General features: G+C 48.9%; 2 protein-coding genes across 8 annotated transcripts; one reads left to right on the top strand and one right to left on the bottom strand.

Annotated features, from left to right (window-relative positions):
* Positions 1-1,581: 1,581 nt before the first annotated feature.
* Positions 1,582-6,101, bottom strand: TMEM176A (transmembrane protein 176A). 4 transcript variants are annotated; one of them, XM_060626003.3, is made up of 7 exons: positions 5,969-6,101; positions 5,011-5,212; positions 4,436-4,546; positions 3,283-3,339; positions 2,890-3,111; positions 2,244-2,351; positions 1,582-1,879 (listed from the first exon to the last, which is right to left on the bottom strand). In XM_060626003.3, the coding sequence occupies exons 2-7, from the start codon at positions 5,206-5,208 to the stop codon at positions 1,838-1,840; spliced, it is 738 nt and encodes a 245-aa protein (XP_060481986.3). In that variant the 5' UTR covers positions 5,209-5,212; positions 5,969-6,101; the 3' UTR covers positions 1,582-1,837. The 4 variants fall into 4 exon arrangements, with proteins under 4 accessions (XP_060481986.3, XP_060482009.3, XP_060482001.3 ...); XM_060626026.3 differs by having other exon boundaries at positions 5,011-5,208; positions 5,969-6,065; XM_060626018.3 differs by lacking the exon at positions 5,969-6,101 and adding an exon at positions 5,794-5,910.
* A 342-nt stretch (positions 6,102-6,443) lies between these two features.
* TMEM176B (transmembrane protein 176B) lies at positions 6,444-14,193 on the top strand. 4 transcript variants are annotated; one of them, XM_060625940.3, is made up of 7 exons: positions 6,444-6,570; positions 9,579-9,787; positions 11,517-11,627; positions 11,986-12,042; positions 12,265-12,495; positions 13,398-13,517; positions 13,857-14,193. In XM_060625940.3, exons 2-7 carry the CDS (start codon positions 9,584-9,586, stop codon positions 13,947-13,949), a joined length of 816 nt encoding a protein of 271 aa, XP_060481923.1. In that variant the 5' UTR covers positions 6,444-6,570; positions 9,579-9,583; the 3' UTR covers positions 13,950-14,193. The 4 variants fall into 4 exon arrangements, with proteins under 4 accessions (XP_060481923.1, XP_060481918.1, XP_060481914.1 ...); XM_060625935.3 differs by having other exon boundaries at positions 6,451-6,570; positions 9,576-9,787; XM_060625931.3 differs by lacking the exon at positions 6,444-6,570 and adding an exon at positions 9,350-9,406.
* The last annotated feature ends 1,277 nt before the right edge of the window (positions 14,194-15,470 follow it).

Raw genomic sequence — 15,470 nt, 5'->3', positions numbered from 1 at the left:
TCTTTAGCATGGTTATGAACTGCAGTTTTTGGTTACAGAGTTTGATAGATGCCTCCACAGCAGTGAGCAGGAAACATTAACATAGAGGCTGCTCCTTGCAAGGCCCTGTTTGAAGGACTAGCTCTGGGCTGCCTTCTCAGAATTTGGTTTTTGGAATGTTCTTATATTGATAAGGTTGTTTTGTGTGCTGGAAGCACTGAATTGCATTGTATCAACTTTCCCGGACTGTACAATGTGATTTCAGGTGGACACCTGCTTTTCTTCTGAGAGCCTTGAACTGTGGTCATTGTGCAAGTGGAGAGACTGTCTACATGAACAGCCTCCAGGAAAAACCCTGGGCTCTGAGACTTCAGTGGGCTTCTCTGAGCAGAAACACTGCATATGTGTTTGTAGGAGTGCTGATAATAGTGACTCCATCTTTGGTCCCCCATCTTGTTCATGTTTGTTAGATTAGAAATGCCAGCCAGTGTCGGGATGGAGGAGGCTTGTTTTGGCCCCCCATACATCTGTTAGAGATAACATAGTTTTTCCCTTTCCTGATGCCCGGGTGGTGCCTCAAGACCTAATATAAAAGGGTATCTGTCAATTAGGAGCATATAAACCATCTGAGGTGCATGTGAACCCTTTGATCTCACGACAGAATCTGTGGACTGAGGTCTGGACTTTGTGGAGAGTAACTTTGCAGCTGTCGTGGACCCCCTGCGAGTATGTTAGCCTGAATAAAACTCTGTGTAAATACTATGGAGTGCCTCCTTCATTTTCCAGTCTCAAAGTGCCTTCCAAGTTTGGGGGATAGTTGATTATCCTTCCCCCACCTTTGAACTGTGTTATTGTCCCTCCCTTACTGGTAGGAGGATATCGGAAGCCTGAACCCAGACTCCTCCCGAGTCTACCTGATACACATTTGCCCCTGGTTGATACTGCTGTGGACCCTTTTGCTGTAATAAATACAGCCATGAGTACAACCTTGTGCCAAGTTCTATGGATCCTTCCAAGGCAGCACTGAATGTGTGGGTGCTCATAGAAGTCCCAGACAGGCAGATCATAATATCAAGACTCAGCTCTCTGAATTCATGCTCCTACTTCTATTGTAGCCTATTCAAGTTAGCCATGAATTTAAAAATATATGATTCATATAGTTTCCAGAAGCTCTAGGTATTTTTTTTCATGGGGCAACTATTCAGGGTTTCTATTTCCTCAACTGTCTTTAAAAGAAAATAATTTCCAAAATGATTACATCTTCTGTTTCTCACTTTTTCCAAACAGCCAAAAAACCAAAAAACAACAACCTCTCCCTCCCCCAAAAAACAAAACTAATTCTCAGTTTGCCCAGCATTCACTCTGTTAAATCTGAATCGTAGGGAGCAGGGCTCAGAGCCCCCGCTTGCCTCATCCTTTGTACACAGGCACTTGGATGTACAGTTCCAGAACCATCCTCAAAGAGAGGCTACTTTCATGGCCAGTGACTCCAGACCCAGATGGAAGGTTGGGAGAGGGAGGAGCATCTTAGGTTTGCATCAGCACATTCTCCTCCACCTCTCCCAGCCAGGAGAAATTCCCTGGAAGAATTGTGCAAGAAGCTGGGAGCAACAGCAGGACATTTATTAGCATCACTGCTCAGGAGGGATGGGAAGCAGAGCCGGATGGTGAAGGTGAGTCAGCCAGAAGAGCTTCTGTCACGATCAGTGGGGCAAGGCAGCGGTCACGGCAGTGGAGGCAGGATAGCTGAAGCTGCTGCAGAATCTCTTTTCCCCAGTCTTGTCCTTCTACCAGGAGCCAGAGGCAGGAACATGCAGTCCAGAAAGAGTCCAGGCTTGAACACTCAGGAAAAGCAAGGCTAGATTTCACTCACATGAAGCAGTTTCTTCTGGTCTGTTTCCTAAGGGAGGCAGAGGGGCAAGATAGCCCAGGGAGAGAAGGTGCAAATCCTTTCCTCCAGGGCAGCTTAGTTCTGGAGCCAACCAGATCCAACACTAGCCTCATGGTACCTGACGCAAAGATCCCTAGAATCTCACCATGGATGTGGACTTCCCTGCCTTCCTGGGGTCCTTATCGTGGGGACCACTTGATCAAGGAGTGAGGCTCTCTGAACTGGGCCACTAATGGTGTAGAAAGACAGGCATGATGCCCCTTGGGACTCGCTGTAAGGGCTCTTTTCTCCTCCCCAAGCCATGGGCTCTCTATCTCTGTCTCCTCTGGACAGTCTCTCCACCCAAACACAGAAGCATACTTTAGGGACTCACCTTACATCGGAGCCTTTTCCAGCAATACAGACACACGGGGACCAGAGATGCCAGAAGCAGCAGAGCCCAAACCCCCAAGAGCATGGCCTGAAAACTTATGAACAGGACCTGGGGACAGAGGACCAAATCTGTCACCACCAAAGTGCTGCCATCTGTGCTCTGTGCTGTCATGCATTTCCAACCTAGGGTCTCTCTCTACCCCTTCATCCTCAAGTCTGTAGCTTCTTGAGGGGCTGAGGAAGGAGCTGTGCATGGGGGGTAAACGAGTCCAGCATGCAGAGAGCAGCCAGAAACCCCTCTCATCAGACCTCAGTGTCCTTGTTCCGACAGTGAAGGGCTCGGGCTACGATTTGGTGCCCCAGCAGCCCCAAGGCTTGAGAGGATCAAGGGAGAACATGCATTTAATGCCTTTGCAGTACTTTGCACACTCACAAGGTTAATTCATTTATTATTATTTCAGTGTTTGTATTTTCCACAAATCTATAACACCCACAATCCCAGGAACTATTTCTAGTTTGTTTAATGCCACATTGGTGGTGACACTAGTCACGCTAGGTGTGGGACAGGTAACACAGCCTTACTCTTGTGTTCCATCTTGGTCTTTCTTGCCCACTGCCAGCTGCACCCCTCCCTCTTGCCCCCCTACCTTCAGCATGTTCAGATAGGAGAGACACAGGTGCAGCCTTCTGACTTCTTCTGGACTCGGAGTGCTGGGGGGCGGGGTGCCCCTGTACCAGGTGCTCGAGGAGACATCACAGATAAAGTCTCCAAAATCAAAGTAGCCCTTATAGAAATTATCAGCCCCAATGATGATAGCAGCAATGGCCGTGGAGAAAGCTGCCAGGGCGAGCAGGGTCCTCAGCAAGGCCTGGTGAGCAGAGGAGGCAGAGAGAGACCTTGGAGACTCAGTGTCTCTGGGAGCCCAGTTGGGGAGAGAGGGTTAGGCCCATGTAGCCTATGTGTGTTTGAGCAGAAGGCTTGGTTGGGTGGCCTCCAGCTTCTGGGCCTGGTGCCCACTCCTGCCCTTCCCCAAACTCACCCAGTAGATGCCACCCCGTTTCTCATAAATGAAGGCAACAGCTCCAGCCAGCACAGCCTGGGGAGAGATGGATGAGAGCAGGGCTAACACAGCAGATACAAGCCTTTCAGCTGCCAGTAACCCCATCAGACAGAGCCAGCCATGGGCTGGTCCTTCCCTGGCACACTGCAGGTGGGCCTGAATTTTTGAGCTAAGCTTTGTCATCTGTAGTAAGCTAATGGTGATGGTTGGGCCAGGATCAAACTCTCGAGGTGGCAGGATCCTCTGTTTTAGGGACATTGGAGAGCCCTCCCTCCCTTCTCCAAAACCTTCCTTTTAAAGCAAAGGTGCTTTGTGAAATTTCCAGATGGTGGATGCCCTAGGATATTGGAGAAGCTCTCAGTGCAGGATGAGTCTCTGGGCGGTCTCTAGTCCAGGCACCCGTCCCAGCAGGTGCTCAGCAACCCCACAACCCGGGCTGATAGAACAGGACATCTAGTACATCATGGTAGACAGATGGATTTGAATCCTACCTGCAATTCTAGAACTAATCTGAGTGTTTTGCCTTTGGGTAGATGAGGATGATTACTTTTGGCTCCTCTCTCAATAAATGCGTGTGTTTTGCTATTACTCTGTGAGTGTGGGCATGCCAAAGGGCCCCTCAGTGCTACCATGACCTGCCCCCAAGCCCTTGTTGCACACACCCATCTCTTGACATTCATCACTGTCATTCAGTGACCCCTATTGGATTCCCACTGTGTACAGGGCCCACACAGGGCACCAGGAAATGATGAAGAGTTGACTTTATCTTGTAGAGTATACACTCTCTAGTATGTTCTTCCTCCTCATCTCAATGCAAGTGTCTGGAAATCAGCTATGTCCTAGAGCCTTGGTTGATGTTTGCTGAATTGGGGTGAAGTGGCCCACCTGGTGGGAGAAGGCCGGGGCAGGAAACCAGGATAGCTGGCCGGTCGACTTTGGACAGACCACCACTTTCCTTGGCTGTTTTTTCATCTGCATTCTCAGCCTAGAATAACTGAGGGACTTTTTGATTGCTGACATTTTATAGTACCATGGATGATGTTGCTGGTGCTGATGGTGGTGGTTTATCACCTCTGATAGGAGGTGAATCTGCCCCTTCTTGGCCTGTCAACCATCCCCTTGCCGCACTCACCACAGCCCCTGTCCAGATGGCAGCTCCTGAGTTGCACAAGGGGGAAGAGTAGAAGATGTACAGGAAACTCCCTAGAACCCCACTCAACACCCCCAGCACGATCTGTACCACCTGGAGGAAAAGAGAAGAACTAAGAGCTGATTGCCAGATGCCTGGGCCCAGGAGCAACCTTCTGCCCCCAAGTCTCAGGCAGCTTTGAGGATTCCAGGTATAAACAGTTGGAACCCCCCATGGAAAAGAAATGGAGAAGGGAGAAGAGAGGAGGGAGAGCCAGCCCACGCTGGGTCTGGAGGAGGGGAGAGGATGGCTCAGGGCTCCACCACGTGGGACTTTAAATGGCCATGTCTCTCCCGCACCCTTTTAGCCCAAAGCCCACTCTGCCTACAGCTTTTATGGAGAAGGCCAGTAAGTACATAAAAAAGTCAGAAATGGAGCACAGGAGATCTTGATTTCTAATAAGATAAAACTGGCTCAGCATCTGATTCAGAGAGGCTGGTAAGGAGTGTGCACAGCAAAAGAAAGTTCTTCTTTTCCTGATGTGAGGAGCATGGGCACCCCTCTGGGCCCCTACTCACCCAGGAGGCCACCAGTATCCGGCTCCTGCTCCTGGCCTGGGAGACGGCGCTGGAGATGGGGGAACGAAGCAAGGAGCATCCACTTATCAGGAGTTTGGCCAGAGCTGACTCCTGGTGGATGTGCACATCAATGTGGGTGGGCTGCAGGGCTCCAGGGGCCACCTCATCACTCTCTACTGTCCCCATGCCCATGGACATCTTTCTGGGAGGGAGGAGGAAGGTAGTGTCACGGAGAGCATTGGCAGAATGTTTCCAAAGATTTCACTGGCCTTTGGGATTGGTGGAGGTCCCTGATCACAGAGCAACATCCCTGGCCCTTTCTTGAGAGGTGTCCTGTCAGCAGAGCCTAACTCTCCTGGTGCTGTGGCAAATGCTGAGCCCGCTGGAGCCTCCCCTTTCACCCTCAACCTGCTGTCCCCCCATCCTCCCATGGCCTTGAGGTCTGGACCAAGCAGTGCCCTGGATTCCTCACCTCTCCAGACTCTTTTCCCAACCTGCATGTGCCATCGCGGTCCCCACCCAGAGCCCTTGGGCTCCTGGGAAGAACCCAAGTGACCGGCTGCCAGGTGAACTTCTGTTGCCGCAGGTGCTCCACAGAGGGTCCGGGGACCCCCCTCAGCCCCTAAACACCTCCCTCTCTACCAACAGCCATTCAGCTCTGCACAACCTTTTCAAGCTGCGCTCCCCACTCCCACACACATCACACACAAGGAAGGACCAAGTTGTGTGCCTGTGGAGGTGGAGGTCAAGGCCAGACTGACTTGGTATCAAACAGGGACACACCTGCCTTCTGCTCCTGCCACCTTCCTGGAGTCCATTCTCCACAGGCAGTTGGTCTCTCCCTCCCACCATCCTCAGCAAGTTCTGGACCAGGCTTTGGAGGCTTGTGAGGGGACGGATGGGAGTCCGGTGGGGAGGGGTCCTGGGAAAGGGCTGCCTGGCTGTGGGCTTGCCTCACCTGCTCTCTCTTTGGGTTTCCGGATGGGGGACGGCAGGGAGTGTGCCAACAGGGAGGGCTGAGCTGGAGCTGGGCACCAGGAGGATGGAGGAAGAGGTTGATAGAACACCAGAGGGGCAGGGTGGAGGAGGGGCAGGCTGAATTTTAGCCGCAGCCTCTCTGGAAGACAGCCCAGGCAGAAGGGCCCCTGTGTGGGGGGTTTCCAGCTGCCAGTACATCCTTGGGCTCCAGCTTGGAGAGCATGGGGGCAAGGTGGGTGGCCTGGGAGTCCATAGAGGTGATCAGCCCAGGGAAACCCTGGGAAGCTTTCCTCTCCCCAATGGCCACCTGGGCAGGTGCTTTCTGAACACAGATCTGCCAGTGCTGTGAGTGTGTGTGTGTGTGTGTGTGTGTGTGCACTCCCATGCACGCAGTCTCTTTCCTCCACCCCTCACCAGCCTGGTTATCTACTCAAGACTGGACCCCCCCCCAGAGGGGCCCCTTTGCCTCAGCCTTTTTCTGGGAAGTTGCGGTGCTGAAGGTCAGGCCCTCCTCCCTCTACCCCTGGCTTCTGCTCTTCTTCTCCTTCCTACCCGCTGGCAGGGGCTCCCAGAGGACAGCAGGTGAGCAGGGCCCCCACATGCCAGGTGGCCCCTTCCCTGGAGACTCTCACCACAGGACATTTTTCTCTTGCAGAGTCTCCAAAGCCAGTTCCCAAAGCCCCCATCCTATCTCACAGGATGCTGCTTGCCCCCATTCCCAGTTCCTATAGGACCTGCTTGGGGGTGGCGGGATGCCCTAGACAGAATGTGACCTGGGGAAGGGAGGGACATGTACTGGCTGCAGCAGCCTGGCTCTCTATCACCTCACCAGACCTCACCCTACCTTCATTGCCAGTGCAGTGGCTGAGACTCAGGTGGTTTGGTGGTGAGAAGTCCTTCAGAGTGAAGCTGGAAAGTGGAGGGCCCTGATGTGGCAGGGGTCTGGTGGTGTGGGAAGGGAGTTCTCATGGGATTGGCCTGGTCCAGAGGTAGAGCAGGGGGCTCAGCTGAGCTGGGATTGTAATGTGTTGGGGGAAGTGGTGGTTCCCAGGAGGCTCAGAGAGGGCTGTTCCGTGATGCTGGCTCCTGGGACCGCAGGGGAGATCTGGCTGGAATCCAGCCGGACGTCCTTATGTATGTTTATCAATAAGTCTGAACCTCCTTGTGTGTCTGCAGGACTGTCAAACACCTGTCCTTTTTACCTCCAAAAAGACCAGGTAGGTGCAAGTATGGCACTTCTCTGAAAAGAACATAGAATACAAAGGGAAGACTTTAGGATTGCCATCATTGTTGTTGTTAGAATTGTTACTGATATGATTATGATTTCCATCATTGATGCTGAAGTAGGATGCCCATTAGAATTACTATGGAGGGTTGCTTTTGGAGGTGGGCAAGTTGATTCCAAAGTGCATATGGAGAAGTAACCTAGCAAAAATGGCCATGAAAGAAAAAAATAACATGAAGGGTTATGAAATGACTCAATTAAATATCCTCATTTTTACTCCATACTCTTTTTAAAGATTTACTCCATATTCATTTAATTAAAAATTTCTTACATTTATTTGTTTTTTGAGAGACAGAGTGGGAAAGAGCACTAGTGGAGGAGGGGCAGAGAGAAAAGGAGACACAGAATCTGAAGCAGGCTCCAGTCTCTGAGCAAGCGTTCAGCATACAGCCCGATGTGGGGTTCGCACCCACAAACCGTGAGATCATGACCTGAGCTGAAGTCGGACACTTAACCGACTGAGCCACCCAGGTGCTCCTCATTTAATTTTTTAAAATAAATTTACTCCATACTCATTAAAATTTTTTTAAATTTTTTTTGGAGAGAGAAGGGAGAGGAGCAGGGAAGGGGGCAGAGGGAGAGAGAGAAAGAATCTCAAGCAATCTCCATGCTCAGCGCGGAGCCCACAGGGCTCCATCCCATGACCCTGGGATCATGACCTGAGCCGAAATCAAGAGTCAGACACTCAGCTGACTGAGCCACCCAAGCACTCCATAAACCCTATACTCATAAGTAAAATTGTGGCAATGGTACCCGACTCATCAGAAACACCAATGGGTGGAGTATAAAGACTAGAATAGTCCTGAATTCCAATGAGAATTTCGTTTTTGCTCAAGGGAACATTTTGAATCAGTAGGACAAAGATAATATATTCTTCAAACAGACCTTATCCTTCAGAAGTTAACCATCTGGGGAAAAAAACCCCACAACAACTTGGACCCATACATTCCAACTTACAAGATAAATCCCAGATGGATTGACATTTAAACGTGAAATTGTAAAGAAATATTTGGAAATCATATCACAGATGGCAATTTTTTGAATACGCAAAGAACTCCTACACAAAACAAAACAGTAAAAATGAGAAGGACATAGGATATGAACAGAGAGCTCACAGAAGAAGAGAAAAAAATGGCTCTTAGACATAGGAAACAATGACCAATATCATTCATAATAAGAGAATTATGGATTGAAATTATACTGGAATAGTCACAGAAAGCAGATCAGTGGTTGCCTCAGGCCAGGGGTTGGGGGGCTTACTGGGCAGGGAACATTGCAGAACCTTTTGCAACATAGAAATGTTCTCTATCTTGATTGTAGTTGGGGTTGTACAAATGTATGAATTTGTCCAATGTCGCTGAGATATACACTGGAAGGGGGCAGTATATTACATAAAACTAATTAAAATCTAAAATGAAATGTAATTTTCCTGATATGCATTCGAAAAAGACTTAAAGATTTGCTGACACCTTCCTCTGGTCATGGAGAGGGGCAGTGGAGTTTCTTCCATCTTGCTCCTAAGTGTGAATTTCATGGGGTAGCTCCATAGAGGGCAGTATCTATTCAAGTGACAAATGCTTATCCCATTTACCTGCCAATTGTTTGTAACCAATTATTCACTGGTTTGTAAGAGACAATTATTGTTTGCAAGAGAAAATAAATGTCTATCAATAGAAGACTGCTTAAAATTCATGATGCGTTCCTACAACAGAATACTTTGCAGCTGGACAAATGAGTGAGAAAGGATCATTTTTGAATACAGTTCTGTGAACAAATCATTGTGCAGACAGTGTATGTAGTATCCTGCCATTTGTGGACAAAGGGGGAAGATAATATTTTTATATGTTTTTGTGTGCAAAAAAATGTCATTGTAGGATATAGAAGAAAATGATAATATTAGTTTCTGACTAGAAAGCAACTAGGTGGTGGGAGAGCAAGAGGAGAGGGAGGGTTTTAAAAGTATACCCTTTTATATCTTTTGAATTTTTTCACCATATGGAAGTGTCATGTGTAAATATGTATACTAAGTAAATAATTCAGATTCCTTTCTTTGTCCAACCCAAGACCCAGACAAACCATATCAGACAATTCTGGAGAGAGACCCAAGAATACACGTGGTGAAGAACTCTAGAGGTGATTTGGATTTGCATCGCAGATTAAGGCCATGGTGACATTGATACTTGCTCTGGAAAGACCCTTTGGATGTTGACAAGGGACCGTTTTCTCTCCTTTCACTCAGGTGACATATTCCTTTTTATCTTACTTGGTTCCCAGACCTCACTTCCATACATCTTCTTCCCAGCAGGAAGGATGACCCAAAATATGGTGACTGTGAATGGAGTCGATGTGGCCTCTACGCTGTCCCAGCCCACTCACATCAACATCCACATCTACCAGGAATCATCTTTGGCACAATTGTTCAAAGCTGTGGCCTCCCTGAAGGAGCTTTTTTCTCATCCTCTGGACACTAGCCCTTTCAAGGCCAGGATGAGCTATGGGCAGCTGGCACTGGGGGTAAGAGTGGCAGGTACTGCAGAGGTTGGTAACTCTCCTTCCATAGGATGGAAAAAAAAGTGGGTTGACTCCTCATGAGAACTTACTAATTGTATCCCATCTTTTTTGGGAAAAGAAAGTTTTAGCAGGTTCCCCACACACTTAGATGGAAAAGAATGATGGGCCTCTTCTTTGGTACAGCACGGGCTGTCCCAGCTGGAGGTGGGGGATAGGTGGAAGAATCCCTGGGGGCTGTTAGCTCAGTTGAATGGAACCCATGTGAACTGAGGGCCTGCAGATGTGAGGCAATATGATAAGCACTTCAGGGAGAATTACAGAGAGAATCCCTAGGCTGTAACCTAAAAGTGCTCAACATCCATCAGAGGGGATCAGATCACTATACGCATAACTAGAATTAAAGGTAAAGCAGGTGAGATCCTTGGGAATTGACCTGCAGGAGTTGGCATCTGAGCCAGACCTTGAATGGAGGAAGAGTGCATGTAGACAGAGGTGAAAGATGGAAGAAAAAAAAAAATCTCACGTCAGGAGAATGGCAGGAGCAAGGAGGGAGAAGAGAGTATGCATCGGGCAAGTCCCGTCAGAGTAAAGAGAATGAGGTTTCTGGCAGATCAGACTGGAAATGCAGCCTAGGGCCCTATTGCTGAGAGCCCTGAGTGACAAGGTGAGAAGTTGTCCTGAATCAGCATCAGTGGTGGGAAGGCTGTGGGTGGCTTCTGAGCAGGAACCTGGACTCTGGGCTGCCTCACAGCTGGGAATTGTCCAGATAGGAAGGGTGGAGGGTCTGCACCTGCCTGGGTCACAGTAGAAATGACAAAGAAACAGAGGAGTCAACATTATCTGTAAATGATGTCTCTGTTACTTGGGAGTGGGTGGGCTTGGGGTACAAAGGAGGAAAGGAATCCAAGAACATGCTGAGGTTTGGAGTGTGGGTGACCAGGGAAGTGAGGTCCTGGAAGTCAGGAGAATAAGACACTGGGGGTGCAAGTGAGGTGTGGAACTTGGACATGACAGATCTGAAATGCTGCCGGGATGTGTAGGGGTTGACGTCCAAGAGACTGTTGGGTTCTCCAGGAAGCAGGTGCTGAGTCAAGAGTTCAATGTGCAATGTCACAGTGTGACAGCTATGAAATGAAAAAGGAGGGAGCAAGATTGGCAAAGGGAGCCACCAGGGCATGATGCAGTCCCGATAAGGTCTCTGCCAGCCCAGTACGGGGCTCCAGAGCAAGGACTGCCCATTATCAGATGCCATGTTGGATGAAAGTGGCCCTCATACCACTGCCCTGCTTCACCAGTGGCCAGTTGGCCATCCCCAAAGAGTGTGCCCATGGCTTGAAAGATGAGGGGACCCTGAAAATGCTGACCACTGAAAGCTGTCAGCCAACACAACTCTTTTTTTCTCTTGAAGGGAGTCCTTTCATCCCATCTTGGATGGGATGATGGGATTCCCAAGGGACAATGAGGAGAAAAAAGTGAGAATCATCAGGTAGGATGACAAAGTGTGATATTTAGGAAAACGTAAAGATAAGAATTCACATCAGAGGGGTGGTGAAGAGCCATGATCTGCTTGCTGGTTCATGGATGTAAAGGGGCCAGAACCTTCTAGAATCAGAGCTGCAGAGAGGTCAAGACAGGAAAAGGAGAGGAAAGACAGCTAGGTAGGAGCTGGGTGGCCATTCCTGGGGCCTGTGGACTGGTGGAAAGTGACCTGGCTTTTCACCTTGTCTTTCAGGTGACCCAGATATTGCTGGGGGCTGTGAGCTGTGCCCTTGGAGTGTTGCTGTGCTTAGGGCCCTGGATAGAGCTGTGTGCCTCAGGCTGCGCCTTCTGGGCAGGGTCTGTGGTGAGTAAGGAAGGGGCTGTAAGCTCAGTGGGAGGCAAGTGGTTATGGGTGAGGAGAAAGTTCCTTTGGATCTGGGTCAGGGATTTGGGGAAGAAACCAAACACCCGGATCCAAATGCCTTTTGCCATGAGGAAGGTGCCTTAAGGGACAAGCAAAACCCTTTTACTCTCTACATCCCTCCCTAAGGCCAGGCTGGGAAGGATGGGGCAGCTGTAATGGAGCCCATCACAAGTGTCCATATGCTTACTTTCTTTGTCAGTCCTTCGGATCCTGCTTCAAATCAGCAGTCCTGGGAATAAATGAGGGGTCATTTCAGGAGGGTAAACTGGAGGCCTTTTCCTGTGTCTTGTCTTTCCAGGCTATTGTAGCAGGAGCTGGGGCCATTGTCTATGAGAAGCACCGGGGAAAACTTTCAGTGAGTCTTGGGTGTCCTCTGCCCCCTCCTATGTTTGTTTTTCTGCCCTAGTTTTCGGTCTTCTTCCCTTTGGTCCCTGATACCTTGGGATCTTTGCTACTGGGGGGATGGGGAGGGATTTCTGGGCCAGGAAGTGAAGAAGAAGAGACAAGTTTGGAGCCAGGACCTTATGGCTCTATCCTTAATAAGGAGGGTCTGAGCCCCTGCACTTCTCCCTTTTAGGGCTGCATATCAGGTCTGCTCATGCTGGCTGGTGTTGCCACAGCCATGGCTGCTGTTGTCCTTTGTGTGAATAGCTTAACCTGGCAAAGTGATGGCTTCTATGACATCGACTATGTGTGTGATTACCCAGAACCTGCTGCCACAACCACTGGGTACCAAGAGACATGGCAAAGAAGTCACAAGTCACATTGGACAGAGGATAGATGTAAAACCTACATGCAAATACTGATGGTGAGAAGAGTCCAGTCTTCCAGAGATCCATCACAAGGCTCTATTCCCAAGGAGCTAGGGCACCGGAGGGCAAAGATGTAGGCTTTTTGAGCGTGGACCTAGGTCTGTGGTTCAGGAGGTTTTAACTTAGCTGGAGACATATTTCAGACCCTCATAGCATGAGAATTCCCTGAATCAAAGGGAATGAGGAGCAAAGAGGAGACACTGAAGAGAGGACATCATGGAATACCCTTCTAGCTTTCCTGGTGTGCCCCTGTCCCAGTTATCTATTGTTGTATAACACAACACCCAACATGTTGTGGCTTAAAACTAACTTGTTATTACTTTTTACATTCTGTGGGTTGGCTGGACTCAGGCAGTCTTCACTTGGGTTTTTTTCATGCAGTTGTAGTCGGATGTCAGTTGGGGGTGAAGTCGTCTGAGAGCTCATTTGGGCTGGATCTCCAAGATGGCTCTCACATGGCTGGGAGCCCAGCTGAAGCCATCAACCAGAGAGCCTACAATGGCTCCTGCATGCGGCTTGGGCTTGGGCTTCTCATGGCATGGCAACTAGGTTCCCACAGGAAGTATCTCACTGTGCATATTTTAAGAGGCAGGAAATGGAAACTGCCAGGCATAGTGTCACCCTCCACTGTATTTTATTGTTCAAAACAATTATAGGCTGTTCCAGATTCGAGGGGTGGAGAAATAGACCTGCCTCTTCATAAGGTGTGGTAAGGTCACATTGCAGACCACTATGGCGTAGAGCTGTCGCTGTCCAGTAGTTGGAAAATGCACTCCGTTTTTGTGGGAAGTAGTTGGTTGGACAGAGTCTGATACCTGGCTGGGTTGATAAGATGGTTGTAAGAGCAGAATCAGAGGAGCAGGCTCCTGACTATCTCTTTTTCTTCCTTCATCTCTAGAACTTGTTCCTAGGAATCCGTGCTCTGCTCCTGGCTGTCTGTGTCCTGCAGGTCATTGTATCCTTGGCTTCCCTGAGCGTGGGTCTTCGAAGCTTGTGTGGCCAGAGCTCTCGGCCCCTGGTGAGTTTTCGAGGATGCACTGGGGAAAGAATGGGTCTATTTGGTGAAGCTCTGGGAACATGGAGGGTCATCAGGGAGCACAGCTCAGCTGCTTTCTGGAACTTGGCTGAGCCCTTTGCTGTGCGAGGAGCATGTGCCAGCACCGTGTCTGGGTTGGCCTCTGCCCTCTGCCTCTCCAGGCCCTCCTTTGCCCCTTTCTGTCCCAGATCTCTGGCTAGCTCACCCTCCTCTGTATCTTTTCCTTCCCCTCCTCTTTCCTTTCCCAATTTCAAGTTCTATGAAGCTAATAAGGTCCTGTCTTTTCTTCCACAATTATTGACTTCTCCCTGGTTTTTTCAGGATGAGGAAGGGGCAGAGAAGGAGCTACTGGGAGAGAATTCAGTGCCTCCCTCTCCCTCCAAGGAGAAGACCATGGATGCCATCATCCTGTGAGCCGCCAAAGACCCTGCCTGGGCTCCCACATGTCCCTGATGGGATAGCCCAGCGCTACTGGGGAGGACAGAACCCACTCCCCAGGACTCCTTGCTGACCTGCCCTTCACACTTGCCTCTCTTTAGGCCACTGTCCCGGCCCTCCTCCTCTCCCCACTGTTCCCATTGCAGTGGCCTCAAGTCATTGAACAGGTGTTGTCGCATTTTCTCCAGCGCTAATTAAACAGAAACAACAGGAAAAATCATTCTGCCTGGAAAAGATGTGGTCTCCCTTTGTTTATGCACACAGTGTGCTGTGAAGCGACTTACTCTGTGTTGATACATATTGAATTAAATGAGGGCCAGTTTGTGACATGGAAACAAAGTCCCACTAAGACTAAATTTAATTATGTTCTGCTCTATATCCCAAGTGGCAAACTTCCTTTTTTCGATTTCCTTCTATTCAGTGTAAAGTGAAAATAATTCTCATATACTGTACTTAGAATCTTTTTACCTATTGAATTTGTCTTTAAGCATCTGTAATTTTGACTATAACTTTCTTTGGGATTTATGGGACTATGTGAGGCATGGAGCAAGACTTTTTTTTTTAATGTTTTTTATTATTTATTTTTGAGAGAGAGACAGAGCACGAGTGAGGGATGGTTAGAGAGAGAAGGAGACACAGAATCCAAAGCAGGCTCCGGGCTCTGAGCTGCCAGCACAGAGCCTGACTTGGGGCTGGAACCCACGGACCGCTAGATAATGATCTGAGCCTATATCAGATGCTTAACTGATGGCTCCAAGCTCTGACTGAGCCACTCAGGTGCCCCTGGAACAAGACATTTTCCTCCCTCCCTTCTTTCCTTCTTCCTTCCTCCTTCCTTCCTTCCTTCCTTCCTTCCTTCCGCCTCTCTTTCTCTTCTTTCTGCAGTAATTTGTTAGTTCTTTCCCTTTACACACACACACACATGCACATACCTATTATTTTTCACTTTCATTTTAAATGATATGAGGAATTTTTACAACTTTTTTTATTTTCAGGGTGCCCGAGTGACTCAGTCGGTTGAGCATCTGACTCTTGATTTCAGCTCAGGGTTGTGGGATTAAGCCCCGCATTGGGTTCCTCACTGAGTGTGGAGGCCGCTTAAGATTCTCTCTCTCTCTCGCTCTGCCTCTCTCTCCTCTTGTGCATTTTTCCTTTCTCTTTCTAAAATAAAAAGAAAAAGAAAAAGAAAGGAAAATCGCTAAAATTTCTTTTCACTTAAAAAATTTTTTTAATGTTTTATTTATTTTTGACAGAGAGAGAGAGAGAGAGAGAGAGAGACAGAGCATGAGCAAGGGAGGGGCAGAGAGAGAAGGAGACACAGAATCCAAAGCAGGCTCCAGGCTCCAAGCTGTCAGCACAGAGCCCGACGCGGGGCTTGAACTCACAGACCGCGAGGTCATGACCTGAGCCGAAGTCAGATGCTCAACTGACTGAGCCACCCAGGAGACCCTTTTTTCACTTTCTTTATACACCTATAAAAATATATTATAAATATAT

The sequence above is a fragment of the Panthera onca genome, chromosome A2, assembly GCF_046562875.1.
Source record: "Panthera onca isolate mPanOnc1 chromosome A2, mPanOnc1 haplotype 2, whole genome shotgun sequence".
NCBI classification, from domain to species: Eukaryota; Metazoa; Chordata; class Mammalia; order Carnivora; family Felidae; genus Panthera; species Panthera onca.
The sequence above is the reverse complement of the archived record's forward strand: the minus strand, read 5'-3'. Positions and strand labels throughout refer to the sequence as shown.